We start from the raw sequence: 27,372 nt of genomic DNA, 5'->3' as shown, positions 1-27,372 counted from the left end.
AATTTCGTGTTTGCTGTCACCATCTGCAGTGATCATGGAGCCCAAGAAAGTAAAATCTGTTACTGCTTCCATATCTTCCCTTTCTATTTTCCAGGAGATGATGGGGCCAGTGGCCATGATCTTACTTTTTTTATGTTGAGCTTCAGACCATTTCTTGCACTCTTCTCTTTCACCCTCATTAAGAGGTTCTTTAATTCCTCCTCACTTTCTGCCATCAGTGTGGTATCATCTGCATGTCTGAGGTTGTTGATATTTCTTCCAGCAATCTTAATTCTGGCTTGGGATTCATCCAGTCCTGCCTTTTGCATGATGTATTCTGCTGATAAGTTAAATAAGCTGGGGGACAATATACAGTCTTGTTGTACTCCTTTCCCAATTTTGAACCAATCAGTTGTTCCATATTCAGTTCTAACTGTTGCTTCCTGTCCCACATATAGATTTCTCAGGAGGTAGATAAGGTAGTCAGGCACTCCCATTTCTTTAAGGACTTGCCATAGTTTGCTGTGGTCCACACCGTCAAAGGCTTTTGCATAGTCAACGAAGCAGAAGTAGATATTGTTCTGGAACTCTCTGCCTTTCTCCATAATCCAGCGCATGTTAGCACTTTGGTCTCTAGTTCCTCTGCCCCTTCGAAATCCAGCTTGTACTTCTGGGAGTTCTTGGTCCACATACTGCTGAAGCCTACCTTGTAGGATTTTGAGCAGAACCTTGCTAGCGTGTGAAATGAGTGGCATTGTATGGTAGCTGGAGCATTCTTTGGCACTGCCTTTCTTTCGGATTGGGACTGGTCTTTTCCAATCCTATGGCCACTGCTGAGTTTCCCATTGATGATGATAAAAAAAAAAGAGTGCACTGGTCCTTTGATGTTGGGCTGTGGCAATAGGGTGGGTGACATGACCTTTAGCCTGGTTTGTTCCCTTTTGCACACGACACACAGAATGATTAAAGTGCTAGGAAAAGCCACCCCCCAACTCTGCCTTGGCTGTCTCTAGCAAGCATGTCATTGCTAGCACCACTCTGGCAGCCACTGATGATGATTAAATTCTCTGCGAGGCAGCAAAAATGTAATGCAACTTGCTAGGCATGTTGGACACCTTACTACTCCCTATACCACCCCATGGCTGGAGTGTAATGTGTTCCAGCAAAAATAGTACACCTCTTTATTAAATTTGGTGCATCCTGCTAGTTCGGTACACAGCCTGAGTAGATTCAATAAGATTTTGAATTCAAATAATGTATGATTTCCTTCCTTTCAAATCAAGGTGGTAATGTTCCCTGACCCGTTCTAAAAGTTTAAATGCAAAACACTTAAATAAGGCAACTTGACTTATAGGCACATGTTGTAGGTTTCCCAGAAGGTTAACCCTTTATCAATCTATATGCAACTTGGATTTCAAAACTTTTTTTTAACCTCCCAGCCCTGATTACCTTACTATCGTACAATGTATAAAGCTAAGGCAGACTCTCATCCTAGGCCTCCCTCACATTCCTTGGGAATAGGAGGAAAAATGTGGAAAATGTAGCAAACATCACTTGCACTGTCAGGATATTACTGACTCGCCTTGCAAGACTGTTATAAAGACTATATTTATTATTATTTATTTAAAATATTTTACCCCACCTTTCTCCTTAAAAGGGACCCCAGGTGGCTTACATCATTTAAAAAAATATTTACAAGCTAAAAACAGTAAGTATACAAACTTTATAAGGGATGTGGTGGCGCTGCGGGCTAAACCGCAGAAGCCTGTGCTGCAGGGTCAGAAGACCAAGCAGTCGTAAGATCGAATCCACTTGACAGAGTGAGCGCCCGTTGCTTGTCCCAGCTCCCGCCAACCTAGCGGTTCGAAAGCATGCAAATGCAAGTAGATAAATAGGGACCACCTTGGTGGGAAGCTAACAGCGTTCCGTGTCTAAGTCGCACTGGCCATGTGACCACGGAAAATTGTCTTCGGACAAACGCTGGCTCTATGGCTTGGAAACCATAGAGTCGAACACGACTGGACAAAAATTGTCAAGGGGAACCTTTACCTTTACCTTTATACAAACTTTAAAAAAAGAATTAAAGAAATATTATATTAAAATGGTAATTTAAAAAAAAAAACATTTCAGAGCAGCAAGGCATAACAATCGATTTAATAACCCTTCTCAGACAGCCAGTCACTGAGGGAAAGCTTGCCTGAAGAGGATGGTCTTCACCTGCTTGCAGAAGGACAGCTTCCCTTGAGAGGGAGTTCCAGAGTCTGGGAACAGAAGACTCTCCCTCTCCTGTGTCCCCACCAAACAAACCTGTAAAGGTGGTGGGACTAAGAAAAGGGCCTCTCCTGATGATCTTAACACCCAGGCAGGCTCATAAAAGGAGACATGATTCTAGCTTGGACTCAAGCCATATGGAGTTTTAGAGGTTAGAAGCAGCACTTTGAATTGTACCCGGAAATGGATACAGAGCCAGAGGAGCTGCTGTAATAAGGGGGTTATGTGATCCCTGTAACCAGCCCCAGTTAACACTCTGACTGCAGCATTTTGGAGTCAGTGAAATTTCCTCAGATTCAGAAAGACAGAGTTAGATGTCATCCACATACTGGTGACACCAAACCCACAAACTCCGGACAATCTCTCTCAGTGGTTTCATGTATATGTTAAATAGCCTAGGGGACAAAACAGAACCTTGAGGGATCCCATGGCCAGGGTATCAAACAGGAGTACCCCAGCACCATCTCTGAGTTCTCACCTCCAGGAAGGACCAGTGCCACTGTCAGTGCCTCCGAGTCCCATCCCAGAGTGATGGCCCAGAAGGATACCATGGTTGTTTGTATCGAAAGCCACCAAGAGGTCCAGCAGAACCAACAGGGACACATTAATCTGTCCAGCTTCCACTGTAGGTCATTCATCCTATTATCAGGCTACACAAATGGAAACTTATGCATTAATACAGGACAAGCAAGTAGACAATAGGCTGTTCAAGGATGCTGGTGTAAATTTAGGAGTGGAGTACAAACTAGCGCTTGACTTCTACAATGGACTATGTTGAGCTTTCAATCTTCCTCGAAGTCTGCACATGCCTTTTGGGAATGCTTTATAAAATAAAAGCAGTAGTTCTGAATTTTACTCTTGCATCCCAGTTGGAAATGCATATCTTTGCTCACAATTATTCTCCTTCTCCAGCATTCAGTCAGCTTCCCCTTCTCCAACTAAAAACTGTAGTCCCTCTGTAAACTGTATAGGCTTTGCATATGTGAAAAAAGGCACTTTTGGATACCACACAAATACCCCAGAACTAAAGAAACAAGTTCTGTAATACAGGCCCTTTGAAGCCCTGACACATTCAGCAATGTGGCTGGAGTGAGGGCAGGTAACATACTAATAGAAGAGTCAAAGAGGGGAGAAAGGTGGGTAAGATACCCCCTCACAAACTGTCTGCTCTGCAATTCAGATGAAATGAAATGTACCTCTGTTGTTCACTAACTTATTATAATTCATTCATGTATTTATTTAGTCACATTTGTATCCTATCTTGCAACCAGTGAAAACATGGCTCTCCTCCTCTCCTCTCCTCTATCTGCAAACAGCAATGTATGAGGTAGCTCTCTCTCGCTCTCTCTCAAATCTCAGTTCAGCACTCAAAACCACTACATTTCCACACTGTCTCTACAAGAACACACTGATCCTGTTTATTTTGCTCCACTCTCAAAGAATCAAGGACAGTGTGCCTGTCCCTATTCCACTGTTATCCCCACAACAATCCTGAGTGTAAATTCAGCCTAGAGATAGTGAGATTTGATCCCGCAGCAAATCTTATGGTTTTGTGAACCAAGACTGAGGAATTGTCTTTCCCAATTAAAAAGCACCAAAGGGTAAACATTTCTGAGAAGGTCCTCTGCTCAGGAAGGCTAGAGGCCTTCCTGCAGCATCCTTGTTTCACTGTTGGCAAAGTGCAAACACAACAACAATATTTTCTTGGCAATTACATGTTCTCACAATCTATAAACAAAAGATTTGACTTAACAGCTTGAAACTATCCCTATCCTGTATGTGTGCATGTAGAATACATTTCAACCAATGTAATTTAGTTAGGAGAGCAGAAAATCATGGAAACCAATTTCATCCACAAATCAGCCACTAGTATCATGTCTCATCTAACTGATATATGTTTAGAAAAAATTGCCAATCTTTGGAACTATAAAGCACTAGCACATCTGACACTTAATGGTCAAACCTACATTCTGTTCCAGATGGCTACATCACAGCTATGATGCATACCTGAAAGCAGCAAGGCTTGGGGGCATCAATTTCCACACAGAACATTCTGGCACATAAGTATTTGCTGTTGCATTTTGCCTAGGTCCTTTCTGTAAGAAATATGGCTTTATGTTTGTTTCATTCAACAGAAGTGTTTGCAGCTGCTAGATCCTATTTTCTAGCCGTGTCCAGTGATGTGTAGAAGGGTATGCTTCTATTGGATAGCTGGGACAAGAAGCCTGAAAATACTTGGCTGCCCATTTAATTTGTCAAAGCTTACACTCATAAAAAGTATCTGCATGTCTTTGTCTAATGAAGCTCCTGTTGTAATCTTTTGAGACAAATTCTGAATGCTTATGCTTATTATTACTATGTTATCACCAAGCATGGTGCTCTAGAGCAGTGGTTCTCAAACTGGGGGTCCCTAGGTGTTCTTTGACTGCAATTCCCAGAAGTCTTCACCACTAGCTGTGCTAGGATTTCTGGGAGTTGCAGTCCAAGAACATCTGGGAACCCAAGATGCTTCTAAAACCACTGCTTTAGAGAGTAAAAGTACCAAGAATCCATTTAAATCTAGCTTCAAGTCGGAGTTTGGTAGCAAAGTGTTTCTTGATACTAACCTTTGTTAGAAGAAAGATGGAGACCATATGGCACTCTGGTTCATGCACTCGTAATCTCAAGATTAGACTACTGTAATGCGCTCTATGTGGGGCTACCCTTCAGATTGATGCGGAAACTACAAATGGTCCAGAATATGGCCGTCAGGTTATTAACTGGGGTGGAAAAAATACCATCACATTTCCCCCAGTCTGGCGGCCTTACACTGGTTGCCCATTCATTTCCGCAAGGTGCTAATGCTTACAAATAAAGCCCTAAGCGGTTTAGAGCCTCGATTCCTGACAGAGCGCTTGCTCCCACCGAGTTCTACTCATGTCACTTGATCTAGCCAGGCTGGGCGGCTGAGGGACTTGACTCCGAGAGAGGCCCAGAAGGAGAGAACTAGAAACCAGGCCTTCTCAGCGGTGGCCCCTTGGCTCTGGAACATCTTGCCCTTTGAGATTCGCCTGGCTCCCTCACTGAGAGTTTTTAAGAACAAGCTGAAGACTTGGTTCTTCAGGCAAGCCTTCCCACCTTCCATTTCATGTCTTATCATCTTGGACCTTTCTATGTTGTTTGATATTGCTTGTTTTAAATTTTGTCTGTAAGCCGCCCAGAGTAGATTCATTGAATCTAGATGCAAAATAAATGAAAGATAAATAAATAAGTGGTACCAGGACATTTTTGCAGATGATATGTCTGCAGTCAGTAATGGTAGGATGGATAAAAATCAATGATTTTTAAAATATCAAATTGATTTAAATCATACTTTAAATCATAATTTAATTAAAAACCATTTTTTACTTAAATAATCAAAATATCCAAGTTTTTAAAATCATGATTTTTTGACAATTTAAATAAATTTGATTTATATCAAATCTACCCTGGGCCTAGATGAAGGCCAATAAACTGAAGCTGAGCTCAAAAACACAGTCTACTTGGGTACATGTTCCCAAGTACAAGATAGGTTTAAGATCCCCCTCAAAGAGGAGATGCACAATTTCATGATACTTCTTGATTCAGCATCGCCAGGTGGTCTCACAGGCTAGGAGTTTTTTTTTTTTAACAGCTTTGGCTTGTTTGCCAACTACATCCTTTCCTAAACAAGGACAATCTGCCTCCATTGGTTTATGCTTTGGTTGTCTTGCAATGTACTGCATTTATATGTACTGAAAGATGAAAACCCAGACATTTCAGATGGTTCACAATAGCCCTATTCAGTCATTCCTAAGGCATGTGTCATTCATTTGCAATAAGGGGAGCATGAAAACAACAGGCTGGAGAAACAGAGAGGTGGTTCTTTCTGTGTATGCTTCCCCCGTGAGCCGGAACATGAACAAAGTCAGGGTTCTGAAAGTATAAACTCTTCCTGGGTGATGGTTAAAAGATGGTTTCATCTTATCTTGCTTGAACAGTGACCTTTCCCTGGATTTGCTCTTGGCTGAATTAAATTTTTTCTGATTACAAACAGAAGTAGATGGTAATCTTCATTAACACAATTTCAGGACTAGAAAGCATGAGATGTGGCTATATCTCTCAGGAAATAAAGGTTTAAATTGGCCAGTGCAACTGTCTTTTCAACAATAATTTTTAGGCCAATTCGCTGTATGGTTCTATGTAGAAACATAGCTCTTTTTTTACATTTTTATTTGTCCAAGATATTCCTTGAAAAGATGTGAATACGGGGGAGGAATGTAGGAAAATAAATAGTCCTGGTGGTGAGAAGGAAACTTTTGCTTTACTATATGGGGAATGCTAAATAATGATTTATCTTGTAAGACAGCTTTGGAATTTGTGTAAGTCCATAAGAATGTCTAGACTTCTAACATAGCTTATGCCAGATGACTTACACTGAAGAATGGGTAACAGAAAACAGGTAACGTTAGCCAAGCACTCACTGTTATATGACTGAAACCCAAAATTGTTAAAATTGCCCAGTGCAGTGCATAGCTTCAGATAGATTCCAAGTGAGAGCCCACTGGACAATTTTTATTCCATTCAGACTGTATACAAGAACACTAACAGGGGGTATATAAGTTAATGAAATCATCATCGTCATCTTAGCTACACCAGTGCAATCTTCTGGTACAGATGCAGCAAGAAGAGCCTAAGAAAGGACTAGATTGCTTCTTGATTTCAGGATATAGCTTGTAGTGTCAGCTGGTGTGCAGCTGAATATACTGCTAACATAACTTTGATACTATGAATACTTTGCTATTATCATTAATTATCAAGACCGTTCTTAAAATTCATGCAGGCCTTCCAGCAACTGGCTAGATTAGTAACAAACAATTCTGCACTGCGTTCCAACTGGGCAATTCCCCTGCCATATTATTCTAAAAGCTACACAAGATCACTTTGCAAAGTTTCACAGCAGTGACATTTTTCTACATCACTGCTGTTGGTGGGCTCCAAGTTTATATTGCTTACGGGGAAGACTTGTCCAGGGTTACAGTCCTACAGCTACTCACCTGGAAGCAAGACTCACTGAACTCTATGGGACTTACTTCCAAGCAAATACATACAGGATTGCACTGTAAAAAAAAAAGTAAATGTGAACACCTGCTTTTTCCCCAATGTGAACTCCTCTCAAGTTTTATACGTTTAACCAACTAGTATCTCCAGCAAATCAACGGGTCACAAAAAGAAACATAATTCTGCTGCAACTATCCATTTTATTTTATTGGCTAGTCCCCCATTTGATGTAAACCATGCATGGGACAGTCCACTCCACATGTAGTTCCTCTTTTAATGCTGAGGAACTGTAATAGGGCAATCTCTAGCTTGCAAAACTGCAAGCTGAAGACTGTCAGGGCAAATGTGAGCATAAAGTTTCACTCTCTGTTTTTGTAAGTAAAAAACTGGTGATAATGCTTTTTTTCACGTAAAACTGATGAAGAGCAAAGTATTTCTTATGTAAGATCCTAAGCAAGAGAAAAAGCATATTTAAAACACCAAGGTGCAAACCCCCAAATTTTGAATACCCAGGAAACGAAGGTCATATTATTTTTCCATCCTGCTGGGTAAGCAGATGCATGCTTATTGCAAGCCTGCCTTTTACAATTTAATCAAGTACTATTTTCACTTTTCTACTGCCATCTGCAAACCAAACTATTGCAATCTGAAAACCAATGTCTAACCATTGTTTAGAAACTCTTCTGGTTTAAGTCACCCATTGTGTTGCAAACCAACTAGGCTTTAAAAAATGTCATCTAAAACATCAACAAAAAAGAGCATGAATGACAGCAAATGGTCTGGCACAATGAATCCTAATGCTGAATGCAAAATGGCATGCAAACACAAAAGCAGGATCTCTGATGGGTTAAAGTGATGCAGCAGTAGAATAGAGGGCATCTTGACAGACTGAAAGCACAGAATCTTACACTTGTTTTGCTCCTAAATATGAAGGTGTCATTCAATTGAAAAGTTCATTCCCCACCCTACCAAGATTGATCCTAAGCAATTAAACCATATATGAAAGATCAGAGTGTAGATCATCCCCTCTCTGTCCAAAACCCTCAGGAATCTGTAACAGCCACTCTCGTGAACCACAACTTGATGGCACCATGATTCCAGTTCCAGTTCACTGGTGGACTTTGTTAAGGCCTCACCTCTGGGTCCTGTAATGACAGGTCGATGATGCTGTGTGAATGCTGTTCCAAGGGAAGAGGTCTGCGAAGGCGAGGGACTGCTGAAACCAGACTTCTCTGACTTCTTTAATGTAGTTGGCGATGGCATTCCTGGCAAGAATGATTGATAAGTGCAATTTAATAATGCTAGGTCATGGAAAAACAGCCTATGCATTGTGAAAGTGGGTGCGAAAGCAGATAGATAAACTTAAAGGACAAATTAAATTGCACACAACAGCAAGCTTGAAGGCTTACTTTTATTTATGATTGTCTTTGGGGGCAAAGGGTTGGCCATCACCGGTGTGAGGAAATGCACATTGCAATGCAGCCATATTTTTCTTTTAAAACCTCTGTGGGCAATGCATTGACGTGGTATTAATTATCATTCTTATTAAGCTTGATTCTTTGTATTTTATTAACTTATAATAGATGAAGCATTTAAATTTAAAGAAACATATATTTAAGACATTTCTCTGTCTTCTGTTTTCTCTTTCAGATGAAGGTATTAAATATGTCTCCATGTTCTGAAATCCCAGATACTGGCCAATAAGAATGACTTAACTCTCTCCCTTCAGATTGCTGGTTCTGTCAACGTCTCTGAGACAGAGGAGCAAAAAATTCAGTTTGCTGTGAAAGGGAACTTTTGGAGATATGCACAAAGCTGAGAAAGTGTTTTGGGAAATGGGTGGGTGGACTGGATGAACTTCTTGAGGAGTTCCAGATGTTTCTGTAGTTGTAGACGTTTTGAGTCACAAGTACGATGCATTTCTGAGGATTTACTGTGTAGGAAAGGGGGGAATGGGTTTTAAAAGCATCTTTTAGTGTATCCCAACTTGAAAGGTACTTTAGATCAACTGATTTAAATGTATGTTTCTCCCCTTAATTGTGTAAGTGTTTCAATTTATTTGTGCAAATGAAAGTTTCCAGTGGACAACAGATGTTTCACATGAGTGAAGAAACTGAAACTGGAAGCTTCTAACCCTGATCACTGGCTTTTTCTTATATAATTATACAGATCTATTGTAGCTGTTTTAAATGTTGGCTTTAGTAACACGCTTGTGGCCAATTATAATCCTTACACACAACGGAGACTGCTAACAATGCATGTACTGTATCTGGTGTATAGATGCACAGGCATACATGTATACCACAGGAGGGAGACAAAATAATCACAACAAGGAATCTTTAAAGCAATTTTAAAACTTATGTATTTTCAGTTCATGGGAGACCGAAGCCAGTATTTTGTTTTCCATTTGTAAGGCAGTGCATGTAGCTTGATTTGGGTGCAACAGGAATGAGCCTCAATAGCTCTCAGAATCACCTTTGAATAAGGCCAATACTCTTGGGAGAGGTTTCTTACAGTTCTGTGCTAAAAAAAGTGTACTGGGTGAGGTATCTATACACCAGATTTAAGAACACAGCAATGGGTGAAATTCTGTTTGTGTAGTTAAGCCAGCATAAACTGGATCTGGGTGCCAGATACTGTATAATCAATTTAAATCAACTGAAAGCATGCTATCTTCCCTTTGCGTTTCTGGGGCTCCCTATAGTTCTTTTTTGCCATGGGGAGGCCTTTAGGAGCTTCAGGATGGGGATGAGGGATACTAAAAATCGCTGTCCAAATCTCAGCAGTGTCAAAAAGGAACCATAGGGAGGGGTGGTAGGATGCTTTTGAGTCATTTGAATTGATTATGTCTGGCATCTGAATCCAGTTTACGTTGCCGTAATTATGTGAACAGGATTTTGCCCAATGGTTCCCAATATCTGCATTCCTGCTGCTCTTAAAACTATAACTCCAGAGAAATACATTAGATTTCTGACTTTGTTAATGAAGATTTTGGGGTATTATAATGTAAGTGCATTTATACAGCCAAGCTTGGGCTACCTAGAATAAACTTAGGGGATGATCAGACGAGCATATAGCATGCTACATATTTGGTTCGCTATTTTCTAGTAACCACATGTGTTTTAAGTAAGAGTAATCCATCCCACCCCTTTTGTGAATTGTTCTGTTTCTTTCTGGCACAGTGCTAGGGCTGCAGTTTATTTGGTGAAATTGGGAGTGCTCCTGATTACCCCATTCTGCACCCTGTGCAGTAGCTAAATTCACTCCCAAATAGAGCTATGGGCAGTGTTCATTTTGGTTACAACCCTGTAATGTATGCAAAGGGATGTGGCAGTAGAAAGTATGGTAATGAAACCCTCTCCTCTATTTTCCATTCCTCACAATTTTTTAAACATCCTCCTAAGTGACACAGTGTTATTTCAGATATAAGGGAGTATCCATGATAGGTTGACATATTCCTGTAGCGCTGGGCCACTAAATTAAACAACAAAAAAGGGAAACTGCTATGACCCATGGAATGACAACTAAGACAAAGGCAGGAGAGGGGCAGGGGGATCAACAATCAAAAGGGGAATAAATTGCAGGGATCTGAAGTCTGGATTTATTTTGTGGGAGAAGAAATGTCTCCCATGTAAATGGAAGGATTGTTCAAGTGTGAGATGAAATAGACTGCACGAAAGATAAGAGCCTGTTTAATGTTATCCAGATTGTTTCCCATCCCCCATTGTGCTCCTAATTTTTTTAAGGAACTATAGTCTCTTTGCCCTTTGGGGAAATATAATGTAACCACAGTCTCATCTACAGCAGGTGGGCAACTGATATTTTTCATGAGTAAAACTTCGGTTAATCTGATTTTCTGCAACATATATTTAAGCATTTGATTCTGAGGGCCTTCTGATCCAAATAAAGTTACGAATTCAGCATGAATAACATAGCTTTTAATGTGTTATTCCCAAACTGGTTTAGACAACAGCTTCTTTAGAAACCACAAGTATAGAGATCTGCACATATACTGTAAAGTTGCAGAGTCAAGGCAGAATAAAGTTCAGGACAAAATTGAGGAGGCTGGGACAAAGACAAGGGCCCAACTGTTGAGCCTCACAAAAGAAGATCCAAGGGACCATCAACTCTCAGGCAACAAGAGAATCTTTGACCCTTTGATATTCCTTATATGGTCTTCTTATCTGAGGTAGTTCGGAGCAGAAAAGAACAGGATTGCACTATTCTGAGCAAAAAAAGGGGGGGGGGACAGGACTGCACTGCACATGCATGAATTTTTAAACTGGAAGTTAAGATCCATTTCATTCAATGATCCCTTGGTAAATGTGCTTAAGATTGCAGCCTCAGTATGGTTAAGAACAGAACAACAACATTTCAGTTGAGCTGAACACAGTTCATCTGATCTGGATTCACAGTTGAATGACTGAATGATAGTGCCGTGAGCCTCAAGATATATGTCATAAACAATCATGACTGTCCAAACTGCAAGCTTATTTGGAACAGAGCTCCACTAAGTAAAATGGGAACTCTTTATTAGAAAACATGTTTTAAGACTGCTCTGTATATGTATGAACTAGGCAATCCGTATTTCAAATACAGGACAGTTCACTCTCTGTCTACAATATGGAGGTTGCCTTACAGGGTTGCTGTCAAATTTATTTGAATTGTCAAAGAAATAATATGCATTAAATACATGCTGAAATCCTGTTGTTTAGTATAGCATACTGCAAATAGAAAAGGCCCAATGGATCAGTGGAAATTTGGTGAGTCAACTCCTCTTCAACTTCCACTGATTCAACAGGCCTATTGTGTGTGTGATTTATCAAGCTAAACAGGATTCCAACCATTAAGTGTTAAGCACCTTTGGGGAAAAGTGGAGTCCAAGAGCAACTGCACGTGAAGTTTCTACCACCAGCAGGCTGCCGTTTGCGTGTGTGCTGATGCACTACTGTATTTGTGAAACAGGACAACAAATAGTTGTGGCACCAAAGATGTGAAGGACAGCCTACTGAAGGGAGGGGAGAAGGACTGCACAACTGTTGTTTTTTGGCAACATGATTTTTTGCCCACATGTTCTGAGTTGTATGCTCTTTCGCCAATACTGTATACAAAGAAAATTGGTCACAGTAAGGTCCCACTGAAACGATAGTTGAAATCCCATTGCACAGTTATGCAAATAGCACAACTTTTAGATGTGAATTGCCACAAGTAATGAAATCTCTGTAAGCATTATATGTTGTGCACTGAGCTGCATGACTCAGCATGCAACAGATATGTCTACAGAGATTTCTTAACTTACAGCAATTCAGTCTAAAATGTACCCTATTTGCGTAAATGCACAACAGGATTTCAACCAATTTCAGCAAATAATTTATATCAAAATTCTGATTTCAACAGGATTTAAACACGACAATTTTCTTCTGGAATTGAGCCACTGATAATTATTATCCTTATCTAGTGAAGGCAACATACATAGATACACATACATGTACACATACATACAGTATTAATGTCTAATATGAAAATTTAAGCCCAGGGCATCTACTTCTCAGTATATATGTAAATAAGGTGTAATTTTTGGGACAACCCCAATACTATTAAACCTTCTAAGTGTGCACTAAATGTGTGTGTGTGTGTGTGTGTGTGTGTGTGTGCGCGCGTGAGAGAGAGAGAGAGAGAGAGAGAGAGATAAATGTCTAACTGTGACTTTTTAGTGACAAATTAGTAAATAGATTCAATTGGTTACATCCATCAGAGCTGAAAACCTAACAGCTTCATTCTGAAATATATGATGGCTAGATCTTGAATACTTAAATGTTTTTGGGACTGTAACTGATCCTGAATTGTGAATTTCTAAAAACGTATTTCAGGCCACCTAATAGTCTTGGATGTTTACATTGCTTAAACTTAATGAAGCAGGGATTTAACAACTCCTCTGAATGGGAGATCCCTGAGACTATCAGGAGGTGCTGCATATAAATAACACTATTAATATAAAGCATATTTTGTCCTTTAAGAGGGAAAAAGTACAGTCAACACATTAGATGGTGCAAAGCAAACAACATCATTCTCATTTTATGGTGTGTTAGCATGATACTTTCTCTAAGCTGTGAAACAGAAATATTATCTGAATGGGTTAACAGAAGGAGGAATACAGCCTGCATGCAAGAAAGTTGTGAAAATTAGACAAAATAAAGAAAATGTTCTTCCAAAACGATTAGCGCTATATGACACTGTCCTTAAAACTAGAGGCATTAAAAAAAAAACAGAAAAATATCTTAAAACTTTAATTTAGACTCACATATTTTAATGATGCTTCTCATATAGCTGAAATATTTCTTGGCATATTTTATTCCATTTATCCATATTGCAATTTGCATCTGATTTACTATCCTTAATCTATTTCAGATTAAGAAGTCATCAGTGTTTAGGACAAATAATGCAGCAGCAGCGACTGAACATGTGAAATTACAGATAGGATTAGCATTTTGAGTATTTGGCTGAAAATCAGGCTATTTGAAAATCTGGCAACTTGAAGTGCTGCCACAGCCCAACTCCAATTACCAGTTTTTGTGCTGGTAAGATGCTCATAAAATCAAATCTAAACAAATGATAGAACACATGCTTTACTGCTGTTCATACAACACACTAAGGGATCCAGTGCAATATAAACCATCCGTCCCATTGTTCTGATAAAGGACAACTATTGTTTCATTCAAAGCGGTCCACTCAGGGTCAATGGCTGGTCAATAAACATGGGATATTGGTATTCGTATCCCTGAGGATACGAATATGAATATCGGCACCACAGGTGCCTGGGGAAACCATTCCTCCCCCTGCAAACTAGCAGTGATTGCCTTTCATGTTCGGCCAGTGTTGTTCTCACTGTGCCAATCCGGGAAGCAGCTTGGCCCGCACTTCCCTGCCTCCCCAGACAGCTGACCAAGAAGACGGGATGATGAGTCTTCCCACTCAGCTGTTGAGTGGTTGGCTGTGCAGGGAGGCAGGAAAGACCTGACCAGGCTGCTTCCCAGATTAGCATCAAAGAATGATCTCGACTGCACATGCAGTAAGTGGAACCACCGGTTTAGGGGGCAAGTTCCGGTTTCCCTAGGGACATGTGGTGAATATTCTTCTATTACTTCTTCCATTTGGTACCACTCTTGATTTCTGTGATTTTTTAAAATACACCTTTTGCAGAACAAATTGCAAAGACCGCTCCCTTTTTGCTGTGTGGCACATGGTATCAAAAGTGCAGGCCTTTTGGTAGTTTCTACAGATTTAGATTTAGTGGGTCACTCTGGTGGGTCAGAAGCTAAATTACTGTCCCCAGGTTCCTCTTGGACAACAGAATTTGCCAAAAATGAAAAGGAACAGTTTTAAAAATAAAAGTGTCTGGGAATCCAATTCTAGCTTTGAAAGATGGCTATTCAGAAAGACATTGAACAAGGCATTGCAGCTGTCATTTATTTCAGGAGTTCCCAAACTGTGCACCACAGCTCAATGGGGTGCATGAAACCCAGCCAGGGTGCCACAGAAAAAGGGATGGAACAGAGTACAGTAGTACAGAAGCACTGTTCATAGCTCTATGAACAGCTCCTCTATAGCCTTCATAGCTCTATGGCCCCCAGAGGAGGCGTTTGCTGGGGGCCCTCTTGAGTTTCCTCTGTCAGGACTTGGAAGGTGGGCCCTCAGGGATATTTGGGGTGAGGGAATGGCTGCTAATTAACCAGGTGCCAGTCACATGCCAAGCTGTGCATTTGCTGTGCAACTGGGCATATGCATCATAACATGATGGGCTCTTCATTAGTTAGCAGCAATTTACTGCAATGAATTATGCAATCTAAAATATGTATGCATAAATCCTCAATGGAAGTCTGGCAACTGGGTTTAAGACTCAACTATTTAATACTTTAACTGGCCTAGTAAGATTGTATCTTGGGGAGCAATTAGTTTATCACATTTTCAATTTCTATCAGTTTTTAGTGGCAACAGAAATATTTCACTAAAAGCTAGAGGGGGCTTATGAAATTAATTTTTATATTTATTTTATTTATTTGATTTTTACCCCGCCCCTCTAGACCATGTCTACTCGGGGCGGCCAATTAAGAAACAAAAACATCTGAAAACCTGATTTCTGTATGTTAATTTTCAATATTTTTCATTCTTAATTATTCTACCGACTAGAATAACATTTGTCCATGTTTGTTTTCAGTTAAACAAATTAAAAATTTCACACAGACTTTAGTGGAAGCAGGATCAGGTTCGTCATTGTCGTTCACCTCTCTATTCACATTTAGTAGGGGCATCCAGGCAATAGCAAATTTTAAAAAGCCAAATCATGTTCATTTCCCAGTCAATGTGTGCAAATTTCCCAATTTGAAGCTGTCTGAATCTGAATATGCATGTAATTTGCCTTCATATAAAGCTATTTTGTCCATTCATAATCATGCACCACATCCTTCTCCCCAAAGCACAAAATGCAAGAATAAACGGAGCATTTGGTCTTGATGCTTCTGGTTAGTGGAGTTATGGTACAGAGGGCAAAATCTCCCAAGAAGGCATTCTAAAACTCTGCTGTTTCCAAATCTCCAGAACAAGTTAATGAATGTATGGGGAGATTTCATATTCATCATCTTATATGGATCAATGAAGCAGCATATTGGTTTACAAAGCTGGACCTTGTATTTGCTAGTCAGTTTCCTATTGCACAAAGATCCTTAATATTTACATTTGCTAAATAAATGAAAGGAGGCTATGTATGAATTCTGTTCACACTGTCTACTCAGTTGATAGCATTTAGCATAGTTTCACAAATGGAAGAACAGTTTTGTAAGTATAAATCATCAATCACTACACTGAAAATAAGAGTAACAGTGCTTCCCCCCGCCCCCGGGAGATGAATATACAGTATATGATGTAAAACTCGATTTAGCTTCACTCTGGTATACAGTATTGCTAAGTAACTCTGACTCTACAACTTCACCACAACCCCAATTTCCATTTTCGAGGTTCATGTTACAACATGGCTCTATGTTTGTTCTATGAACGGACATCAGTACAAATATGAACAGCACTGATCTGTATTTCCTTGAACAGGAGTGATGTACCCAAGGAAAACAGGAAGACAAATATCACCACAAGGATGTCCTCTTAAATAATTTATATGTAAATATAGTTGTATGAAGAGGAAAATAAGCGTTGGAAAGAACAAAAGAAATGAATTTTCAGTAACATGGTAATCTGCCAAAATAAAGATGTTTTAAAGATTACTTTGGCAATATCTCCCAGTTATCAGATGGACCTTAATGTGCTCTGTCTCTGTAGCGCAGCTTCAGTTCTTTCTAATATATATGCAATACAAAGTTGGGGTTGAGATTTCTTTTGAGTTATGCACAGATCCCTGTTTCTGGCTTCGTTCTTGGGCTCGGAGAATAGCTTGATCACTGTTATTTATTGTATGAACATTATGAAAAGAAAGGACATCCATTTTGCAATGAAAACCGAGTATACATTGACAGAGCCTATTTCACCATTTACTGTGCGATCCTATGCACCAGAGCAGCTTGTGGATTGAGAAGAGGATGCCACACCTCAAAATTTCAGAGAGTACCTCCTGTCACACTCATGAGCTGTCATTGCTAAGGACATCTACTAAAATTTAAATCCCATTGAGTCCAGTGGTTTTTACTTTGAGGTAACTGTGTAAAGCATTACAGACTTACAGGTCTATTCAACTGTATACATCAGCCAGAATGGCAAACAATTTCTTTTCTATATTTGTCTGTCTAGGCTCTAACAGTGGTTTAACAACTATCATCATTACTCTACTGGATCCAACAGAAAAGAGGATGGAAGAAGAGAAAAAGAATACCTCTTCTAGGAAACATGAAGTTGAATAATTTCAACACATAAATGTCACATTTATCATGAATTCCTGAAATGTCAAGAGAAACTGAGCTGGATACTTAGACGATATAGAGAATTTGCTGTCTCTCTTCAAAATTTACAGTGCAATTCTGCAGCTTGCATGGAATAGCTGCAGATATTAGCAGCTACTGTATAGTTTGGAGACAGGTATATCTTTGTAGAAGATTTGAGCATCACAGCTAGCCTTTTTGCCCCACAGTCCATACATATAATAAGACATCCACTAAAGGATGTGGCTCTTTCCATTAAAATCTTGCTTCCTTCTTATTAATGATAAATGACAGAAGGCTCGATGAACATCAGTTTTCTTTTATATAAGGTGTATTGCACTCAAATTTATGTCTCTATGTTCAGTAAGCACTCCTTTTCCGCATATGTCTTATTGTTAAATTTCTGGGTGTGTCTCAAAGCTATTCTTACAAATAATATTTTAATCTGTTCGGTTAGATAATCGCAATAGGAACAAATCATGGCTATACAGAATACACTGTTTTATGGAGGCTTTTCAAGTGGGGAAAAAATCACAACAGGCAAAAGATACAATCATAAATCCAAACAGCATTTTCAAAACTCTTTCCTATTATTGCAGCTGAGGCATGAAACTTTAGCAAGTCAGTGTTCAAAGACAGATTTATGCTTCTGCTGTACCCTCACACAAAGCAAATGGATTGTAAACTGCAACTGAATGAAGGGATTGTGAACATGAGTCTGCTCTCTATTATTTCAGGCATTGACCTTCAGAGATACAGTAATACAGTATCTGCAATTTTTACTATACATATATACATTAATCAGGACTGATAATGTCAGCAAATCGAAGATTATTTAGATCTACAGCAGACCTGGGCAAAGTGCTGCCCGAGGGCCACATATGGGCCTGCGGGCCGCTCCTGTCCGGCCCGCCGGTTGTCACTCCAGTCTGGTGTGCAAGCACTTGTTCAAGTCCAAGACAAACTGGATTTCTCTCACTGAACAAGTTGAACATCAAAACCATTTATATCTTTTTGTCTAAAGTTGATCAGTTGCTTATCTTTAACATACCGCAAAGATAGTAGCTGTGAAGATTAACAAGTTTAAAATAAAAACAATCACAGTTTCATTTTATTTTTAAGTAAAGTTGGTTCGGCCCCCGAACACAGTTCAGATTTTTCATTTGGCCCCCTATAGAAATTAATTGCTCACCCCTGATCTACATTTTTTTTGTGACAGCAATATGCTAAACACACTTTTATTATAGCATGGTCAAATCTTCTACAACTATTTTTCTCAATAATTTGTTCTTAGGTGGCACTATTTCATGTATATTTTGATTAATAGATGGGTTATGCCCCAACAGAATGAAACATAAATCACAATTGCTCAGAATTAATCTGACCAGCACAGAGGTATATTGATATAAGGCATGGTTTACCTATGCTTGAGGGTTCTTAGGGAAAAGTGAAAGAGGAAATCAACAGAAGGAAAAACAAGCTATGAAGGAACCAGCAAAATGTATTTCATTTACACAGGAACTGACCAAGGTGTCTGAGTTCTCTCCGTTTGCACTATTTTCATGCACTATTTTCATCTGGAGTTGTTGAACGTAAGATGATTTGTTTTAAATCTTGACGAACTTTCAGCAATCTGAGGGTGATTTTAAAAATGCAACAAGTAACAAAACTAAAACTAGGTGCCATAAGACAGCATGTGATAATTTATTTATTATCCTATAGAGTCAAGAGCATAAATCTGAAATTATTATGGCATGTTACACCTAAAACTACATACTGCATTTTAAATGCATATGATATAATATGCTTATACAAAAATGCAATCAATGTCTTGCAACTTTTGTTTCCAATTACAGACACACAAAAATAAAAAAGTCAACACACAATCCATTACTGGGATCCAAGAAATGTTTTGTGGCCAGTAAGCTAAAAAAAAATTCTTGAGAATCTCAGCAAACATTTAAAAATGATTTTTTTTAAAAATTAGATATCTGTGGATTTTTTTTCGTAGTGAAGGATTAAAAATGTAGTAATGTGATGAAGCAGAGAAATGAGAAACCCCACAGAGCTATCTTACAATTCAGTTAACATTTTTCATTGTAAACTAGCTATTGCTATGGTACCAAACCTTTCCAAGAAGCTCATTACTAGAAATGGGGGCATTGACATTTGCATACAATACCCCACACAGGTGGCAATAACGAGGGTCCAGCCCCATGGGGCCGGATGGTCCACTCACAATTCTGTGGCTGCTGTGACCTCCATGATCTTTCCAGTGGCCCCGGAGATCGCGTTTGGCTCGCCACTCCTGGTAGGAGGCGGGACAAGCCTTTCTGCTAGGTCAAAGAGTGGCTTGCTGATCGCAGCAAGCCATTGGAAGGATCATGGAGATCATGGCAGTGGCGGATTGGTGAGTGGACCATCTGGAGCCATGGGGCTGGACTCTCGTTATGTAGACCTGTGCTGGTGTATTTGTATTCGTATACAGATATCCCCTATGTCTCAGAAGTAATTAAAAACTTTGGCTTAGTTCTTTTTAAAAATGTGAATGCCATGAGCTATTTGGAATTCCATTCCCCTTGTGCCAAATGAATTCCCATAAGACAGCAAGGGTTAGTAGCAAGACCATTTAAAAATATCTCCCTCTATTATTCAATGAGGCCATAATCCCTAACTTTAAATGTAACAAAGAAGTTACCCTTCGGTAAGTTACAATACTTGTATAACTTTGTTACTGGACAAAGAATTTAATTACAAGAAATTCAGTGCCTACCTAACGAGCTAGATGGCTCCGTGAGTTGGACCATCTTGTTACTGAGCAAGCGGCTGAAAGCAAGAAATTTGATTCCCCATTTACCTTGCAGAAGAGCTAACCTGTGTGCTTTTGGGCTAGCTACGCTTCACTTCAGCTTCTCTGGATGTTTTGCTGACTTTGCCTATTCCATGTCCCCTATAATGGATACTTCATACTCCAGTCAGAGTATGACAATAATATTGCTTAATGGAGGGTGTGTGAAATAAGACAGCAACAGGGATGAAGGAATATGAATGAAACCATTCAGAATTCTATCTAATATCTAACTTATTTCTTGCACGGTGACGCTATATTGCCTTTAGAGAAGCCCAGACATGTAGCTAGCTGTACATCAGAGTGAGCTCCAACAACTTTATTTAAAGTCAAAATTAGAAGGTGATCAAAACGTTTTATAGAGGAGAACAAGAATATAATGCTAAGCCTCTTTAAACTGCCTGAAGTGTGAAATCAAGTAATGAACACTAGAAAAGGTTCTGTCAGCTGGAATCAAAGCTTGGGCCAGTCAGCATTTTCACCTAAACTCTTGCTGCAGTGAGGCATTTGATTTTTCATCTCTGCACTCCATTCCGCCCAACAAATAGACGAACCTGACCTTTGCCTGTTAGGCTATGAAATCTACGTGTTATCTCTGAACTTAATCCTTCCTCACCAAAGCCTTCTGAGCCACTTAGAAGGCAAGGAGAAATAAAACTGGTTAGGACTATCTTTTTTTTTTTTTAAGAGCTCAAATCCTATCCTTTCTTTACAAAACGTAGCTGTTGGAGGCTGTTGGCTGGCCTGGGAATGTGGCAAATCAGGGAAGGGTGTCTACTCTTTCTACAATGCCCTTTTCCAACCAGAAGGGGCTGCCATTTCCTACTATCTGTAACACAGGATCCAGGGTAGACCTTCTGTGGACTGGAGGGCTCTTGAAGAAGACGGAAGGAAGACCGATTCCCACCTTACCTCTGCAACCTGGTAGGCTTTTCTGGAGAGTCCTCTAAAATACATGGAGGGGTAATGAGGAATGCACAGAAAGGAAGGAAGTGATCAGAATTAACATTCTTGCCTTTCATAAGCATAAGCATTTTGGGTCCAACCCAATGTAATTTTTAAAATCAAGGCAAGTGGGACCTTACAAGATATATTTTACTGAGAAACTGCTACAAAAAAGGGTTAATCCTCTCTTTCCACCCTGGCCCTAAGCATGGTGAGGCAAGCTGTTTAGCTGTTTTCATAAAGAAGCAGACAGGGCCCCACTTGTACCTGTACAACAGTGAATATGTAAATCAACTATGCATTGTATTCAACTGTGAATATGTATTCATATATACCCCATACAGAACATAGTTAAATCAGGTGATTTCTTTAAAAAAAATAACTATGTAGACAATCACATGGCCACATAAGGCAAGAATAAGAAAAATGGAAATTCTTTTCGCATACTGAATTACGAACTTCATGATACAAATCTATAAAACTGTAACTGTCATTACTTTGAGTATGGTATCTTGACAAAAGAAGTGCAAGAAGCTTTCTAACACGAAAGCATATCAGGGAAAGTTCTTTTTTGCAAAGTTGGGCTTTTCCTACCGATTAATGCTACGTTCAACAAAAGAGACACTGTCTGCCTAATTACGTTAAATACTTATCTTCAGGGGATTAGCAGGGTGTTTCTGCTCAATGTCAGTCTTCCTGACAACCTAATGATAGATCTGTTTACTTAAGAGAGCAATTAGTATATTTTTTTTACTGTTTTCTTAACTGCCTTCCTATTATGAAAATATTTGATTAACACACTCTAGCTTATCTTACAGTGGGAACAACATATTCCACATAGTTTTTGCCCTTTTTTCTAAAGAGCTATGGGGGCAGCTTGCCGTTATCTTCCAACACCCTCACATTCCATCTTCAGAAAGTCCATTAAAGTAGATGTTGTACTAAAACTGGACTTCAGTAATGCACCACTCTGCCACAAAACTATGGAGTAAAGAAATACATGTGGAAAAAGGGTGGAAATTCGGGTTTCTGAATCCCGCCTCTAGAATCCAGTTATAAATGATGTCTTCTGCTGTCAGAAAAGTGTTTCCAGATATCTGAACTGCTATCTCATACACTTGGAAGAAGAAAAGGCAGAGAGCCCTAAATTCAATGTTAGTCCCAATGAGAGCAGAATTACTGAAATCAATGAAACATTATATGTCACTAACAAGTCCCATCCATTGTATTGAGTCTACTCAAGTTGGGCCAAACAATGGATTTAGTGCAGAATCAGAAATAGATCATCTACTTCCTGTCAACCAAAAGGCAAATACATTTTTTTAAAAAAAGATGGAGATTTTTCAAAAAATGTGACCATGGCTCAGAATTTTGTTCTATGCATTCAGGAACTGAATTTCTCTCCTTCCCCACAATATCCTGTGCATCTAGAGCTCAGAGTATGTGACAAATGTGTATGTTCAATATTTTACTGTTTTATTATGATATGGGATTTTACAGTAACAAATTTATTGTTCAATATCAGTTTTTATAATAACAAGTTGCCTTAAGGGTCTGTTGTTGTTTAGTCGTTAAGTTGTGTCCGACTCTTTGTGACCCCATGGACCAGAGCATGCCAGGCCCTCCTGTCTTCCACTGCCTCCCAGAGTTTGGTCAAATTCATGTTGGTAGCTTCGATGACACTGTCCAACCATCTCGTCCTCTGCCGTCCCCTTCTCCTCTTGCCTTCACACTTTCCTAACATCAGGGACTTTTCCAAGGAGTCTTCTCTTCTCATGAGATGGCCAAAGTACTGGAGCCTCAGCTTCACGTTCTGTCCTTCCAGTGAGCAGTCAGGGTTGATTTCCTTCAAAATGGATAGGTTTGTTCTTCTTGCAGTCCAGGGGACTCTCAAGAGTCTCCTCCAGTACCACAATTCAAAAGCATCAATTCTTCGGTGGTCAGACTTCTTCATGGTCCAGCTCTCACTTCCATACACCGCTGCTGGAAAAACCATAGCTTTGACTATGCGGACCTTTGTTGGCAAGGTGATGTCTCTGCTTTTTAAGATGCTGTTTAGGTTTGTCTTCACTTTCCTCCCAAGAAGCAGACGTCTTTAAATTTCGTGACCGCTGTCACCATCTGCAGTGATCATGGATCCCAAGAAAGTAAAATCTGTCACTGCCTCCATATCTTTCCCTTCTTTTTCCCAGGGGGTGATGGGACCCCCCGACTTTGGTACTGGGGGACCTCAACCTGCATGCCAAGACCACCTTAACAGGGGTGGCTCAGGACTTCATGGCCACCATGACAACCATGGGGCTGTCTCAACATGTCATCGGCCTGACTCATGAGAAAGGCCATACACTTGACCTAGTATTCTCAATCGGATGGGGAGATGGTGGTCCAGATGTGGTGGGCTTATCTTTGACCACATTGTCATGATGGGACCATTTCCTGCTAAAGTTTAGACTCTCTGCCACTACTACCCTCTGCAGGGGTGGGGGATCAATTAAAATGATCCAGCCCTGGAGACTTGTGGATCCTGAAGGATTCCTAAATGCTCTACGGGAGTTTCCAGCTGATATGGTCGGCACTCCTGTCAAAGCCCTGGTTGCCTTGTGGTATAAGGAGATGGCCCAGGCAGTTGACACGATCACACCTAGGCGCCCTCTCCCTGCCCGCAGAGCCTATATGGCTCCATGGTACACAGAGGAGCTTCTGGCTATGAAACGGTTGGGGAGATGGCTTGAGCGCAGATGGAGGAAATATTGCTGCGATTATGACCAAACACAGCTTAGAGCCCATTATTGGGCCTACTCTGTGGCAATACGGCTGGCGAAACGCCAGTATTTCTCCAGTCGTATTGCTTCCTCGGAGTGTTGTCCAGCAGAGCTATTTCGAGTGGTCCAGGACCACCTTCAACCTAATGGTTCAGTGGAGGTCCTGGACTCCTCAGTGGCTCGCTGTTACACACTTTGAGGGAAAAATTGCTCAGATTCGCAAAGAGTTGGACTCCACTGCTGATGCAGAGCCTATGGTTGTGTCCAGTGCTCCGGACTTATGTCATAATTTATTGGATGAGTTTCAGTTGTTATGACCTGAGGATGTGGACAGGGTACTTGGATCGGTTTGTGCCACCACTACGCAACTCGACGCTTGCCCATCATGGCTAATAAAGGAATCTGCCAGGGGAGCTCACAACTGGATCCTGGAGGTCATCAACTCCTCATTAAGAGAGGGAGTGGTCCCACCCAGTTAAAGGAAGCAGTGATTCGCCCATTCCAAAAAACAAAAACAAAACCTAATCTGCACCCAGATCTAGTGATCAACTTCTGACCAGTAGTGAACCTCCCTTTTCTGGGCAAGGTGTTGGAACGTATGGTGGCTGAGCACCTCCAGGCTCTCCTGGATGAAACGGATTATCTAGATCCATTTCAATCGGGTTTCAGGCCGGGTTATGGGACAGAGACTGCATTGGTCGCCCTGTTTGAGGATCTTTGCTGGGAGAAAGACGGGGGGGATGCATCCCTGTTGATTCTCTTGGACCTTTCAGCGGCTTTCAACACCATCGACCATGGTGTCCTTCTGGACAGATTGGCTGGGATGGGAATGGGAGGCACCGTTTTACAATGGTTCCACTCCTACCTGGCTGATCGAGTAGTGCTGGGAGACAGTAGCTCTGATCCACGGTGGTTGCATCATGGGGTTCCTCAGGGCTCTATACTGTCCCCCATGCTAGTCAATATCTACATGAAACCGCTGGGGGAGGTCATTAGGAGGTTTGGGTCAAGGAGTCAGCAATATGCTGACGACACCCAACTCTACCTCTCATTCTCTACCAACCCGGGTGTGGCAGTCGCTGTTTTGAACTCGTGCCTGGACTTGATAATGGACGAAGGTTAATAAACTGAGGCTCAGTCCAGACAAGTTGGAAGTGCTGCTGGTATATGCTCTGCCAGTTAAGTTAAAGGGCCATTTCTCTGCCTTAAATGGGATTTCACTCCCCCTAAAGGGCAGGGTCTGCAGCTTGGGGGTGCTCCTTGACCCGGGTCTGACCTTGGAAGCCCTGGTGGACTCAGTGTCCAGGGATGCCTTCTTACAGCTGCAGAGAATATATCAACTTTGCCCTTACCTGGATGAGCGGAGCCTGGCAACAGTCATACATGCACTGGTAACAACCAGACTGGACTCTGCAATGCGCTATATGTGGGGTAGCCTTTGAAGGCGGTTTGGCGACTGCAACTGGCACAGAACCGGGCTGCATGGTTGGTAAGTGGTGCCGTTGCATGGACTCATAGCACACTAGTTCTGAAAAATTTACACTGGCTGCCGTTTGCTGCTTGGGCCCAGTTCAAAGTGCTTCCTTTGACATAAAAAGCCCCGAATGGCTTAGGACCTGGTTACAGTGGGCTTCTTCCATACGAGCCTGCCCGTCAGGCCAGGAGGCCCTTCTGAAGGTGCCATCTCTGAAAGAGGTGAGGGGGATGGCATGTCGAAATAGGGCCTTCTCGGCTGTTGCCCCCCAACTTTGGAATGCCCTCTGTATAGAGATCCACCTGGCTCCAACACTTTTGGCTTTTTGGCACCAGGCTTTCTGTTTAGCCAGCATTTTAATTAAATAGTATTCTTTAGCTGGCCATATGAGCAACAGGATTTATTAATATTATTTTAAGTTGGCCTATTTTTAATGGTTTCAATGTTTTTAAAGTTTTAATATTGTTGTACGCCGCTCAGAGGCTACTGGTAATGGCAAGGCTAAAAAAATCTTGTAAATAAATAAATATATCTGAGGTTGTTGATATTTCTTCCAGTAATCTTAAATCCATTTTGGGATTCATCCAGTCCTGCCTTTTGCATGATGTATTCTGCATATAACTTAAATAAGCAGGGGGACAATATACAGCCTTGTCGTACTCCTTTCCCAATTTTGAACCAATCAGTTGTTCAATATCCAGTTCTAACTGTTGCTTCCTGTCCCACATATAGGTTTCTCAGGGGATAGATAAGGTGGTCAGGCACTCCCATTTATTTAAGAACTTGCCATAATTTGTTGTGGTCCACACAGTCAAAGGCTTTTGCATATTCAATGAAGCAGAAGTAGATGTTTTTCTGGAACTCTCTGGCTTTCTCCATAATCCTTCACATGTTAGCAAATTGGTCTCAAATGCCTCTGCCCCTTCGAAAATCCAGTTTGTACTTCTGCCAGTTCTCGGTCCACATACTGCTGAAGCCTACCTTGTAGGATTTTAAGCATAACCTTGCTAGCGTGTGAAATGAGTGCCATTGTATGGTAGCTGGAGCATTCTTTGGCACTGCCCTTCTTTGGGATTGGGATGTAGACTGATCTTTTCCAATCCTATGGCCGTTGCTGAGTTTTCCAAACTTGCTGGCATATTGAGTGTAGCACCTGAACAGTGTCATCTTTTAAGATTTTAAATAGTTTGACTGGAATGCCATCACCTCCACTGGCCTTTTTGTTAGCCATGCTTTCTAAGGCCAACTTGGCTTCACTCTCCAGGATGTCTGGCTCAAGGTCAGCAACCACACTATCTGGGTTGTCTGGGACATCTAGATCTTTCAGGATCTGTGTATTCTTGCCACCTCTTCTTGATGTCTTCTGCTTCTCTTAGGTCCCTCCCATTTTTGTCCTTTATCATGTTCATCTTTGCACAAAATATTACTTTAATATCTCCAATTTTCTTGAACAGATCTCTGGTTTTTCCCTTTCTATTATTTTCCTCTATATCTTTGCACTGTTCATTCGATATTTGGCAGAACGCCTCTGTGACAACCCCAGACCTACTGGAGTATGCCACCATGTAGTTATGCTGCCACCAACCATTCCCTGTAAGGAGTCACACAGACCAGGAATGGATTTTACTAAACAAAAGAACAAGGTTTATTGAAACAACACACAGGGTAAATAAAAGAATCAGGTAAATAGGATAATGTAACGTGGCATAGTCCTAATCATATACATACAACAGATTGGTTCCCACAGAACCCTTCAAGGTAACGCACAGACCCTGAACCTATCAGTTCTGGCTACCTAGAAAGAAACCTGAACCTATCAGGTCTGTACTAACTGACAAACAGTTGTACTCAGTCTGACACACAGACTCCCACTCCTAACTCTCCACACAAGCTCCAAATATATATACAGTACAGCTCCTCCCCCCTGATGTCCCGCCTTCCACTCCCCATAGGATGGAACTTTCCCTCCAAACCCATGACAGACAGGTACCATCAGTGCTGTATGTGACACCTCCCCTCTTTATAAGTTGTTTTGCAGGGGAAATGATAAAGTGCTTTTCTCCAAAAAAACAACCAGGATCACAACACAAAACAGTTATACATTATAATACAATA

At 40.7% G+C, this 27,372-nt stretch overlaps 1 protein-coding gene and 1 long non-coding RNA gene across 14 annotated transcripts in view; both read right to left on the bottom strand.

The window, feature by feature from the left end:
• The window catches only part of NFIA (nuclear factor I A), a 558,292-nt gene that overhangs the window by 77,998 nt on the left and 452,922 nt on the right, over positions 1–27,372 (bottom strand). For 6 of the 13 annotated variants that reach the window (XM_020789879.3, XM_020789880.3, XM_020789882.3 and 3 more), the window contains one exon: positions 8,445–8,573. The exons of the other annotated variants lie outside the window; for them this stretch is intronic. In XM_020789879.3, the coding sequence (XP_020645538.1) occupies positions 8,445–8,573 (129 nt within the window). The remainder of the gene's footprint in view (positions 1–8,444; positions 8,574–27,372) is intronic. 13 annotated transcript variants of the gene reach the window in all.
• LOC144589068 (uncharacterized) overlaps positions 10,051–27,372 on the bottom strand; it is a 35,463-nt gene continuing 18,141 nt past the window's right edge. The window contains exon 2 of the long non-coding RNA XR_013544955.1: positions 10,051–26,783. This is a non-coding gene — a long non-coding RNA (uncharacterized LOC144589068). The remainder of the gene's footprint in view (positions 26,784–27,372) is intronic.

This window comes from Pogona vitticeps, chromosome 4 (genome assembly GCF_051106095.1).
Source record: "Pogona vitticeps strain Pit_001003342236 chromosome 4, PviZW2.1, whole genome shotgun sequence".
In the NCBI taxonomy this organism is placed as follows: Eukaryota; Metazoa; Chordata; class Lepidosauria; order Squamata; family Agamidae; genus Pogona; species Pogona vitticeps.
This window is presented reverse-complemented; position numbering and strand designations above follow the sequence as displayed.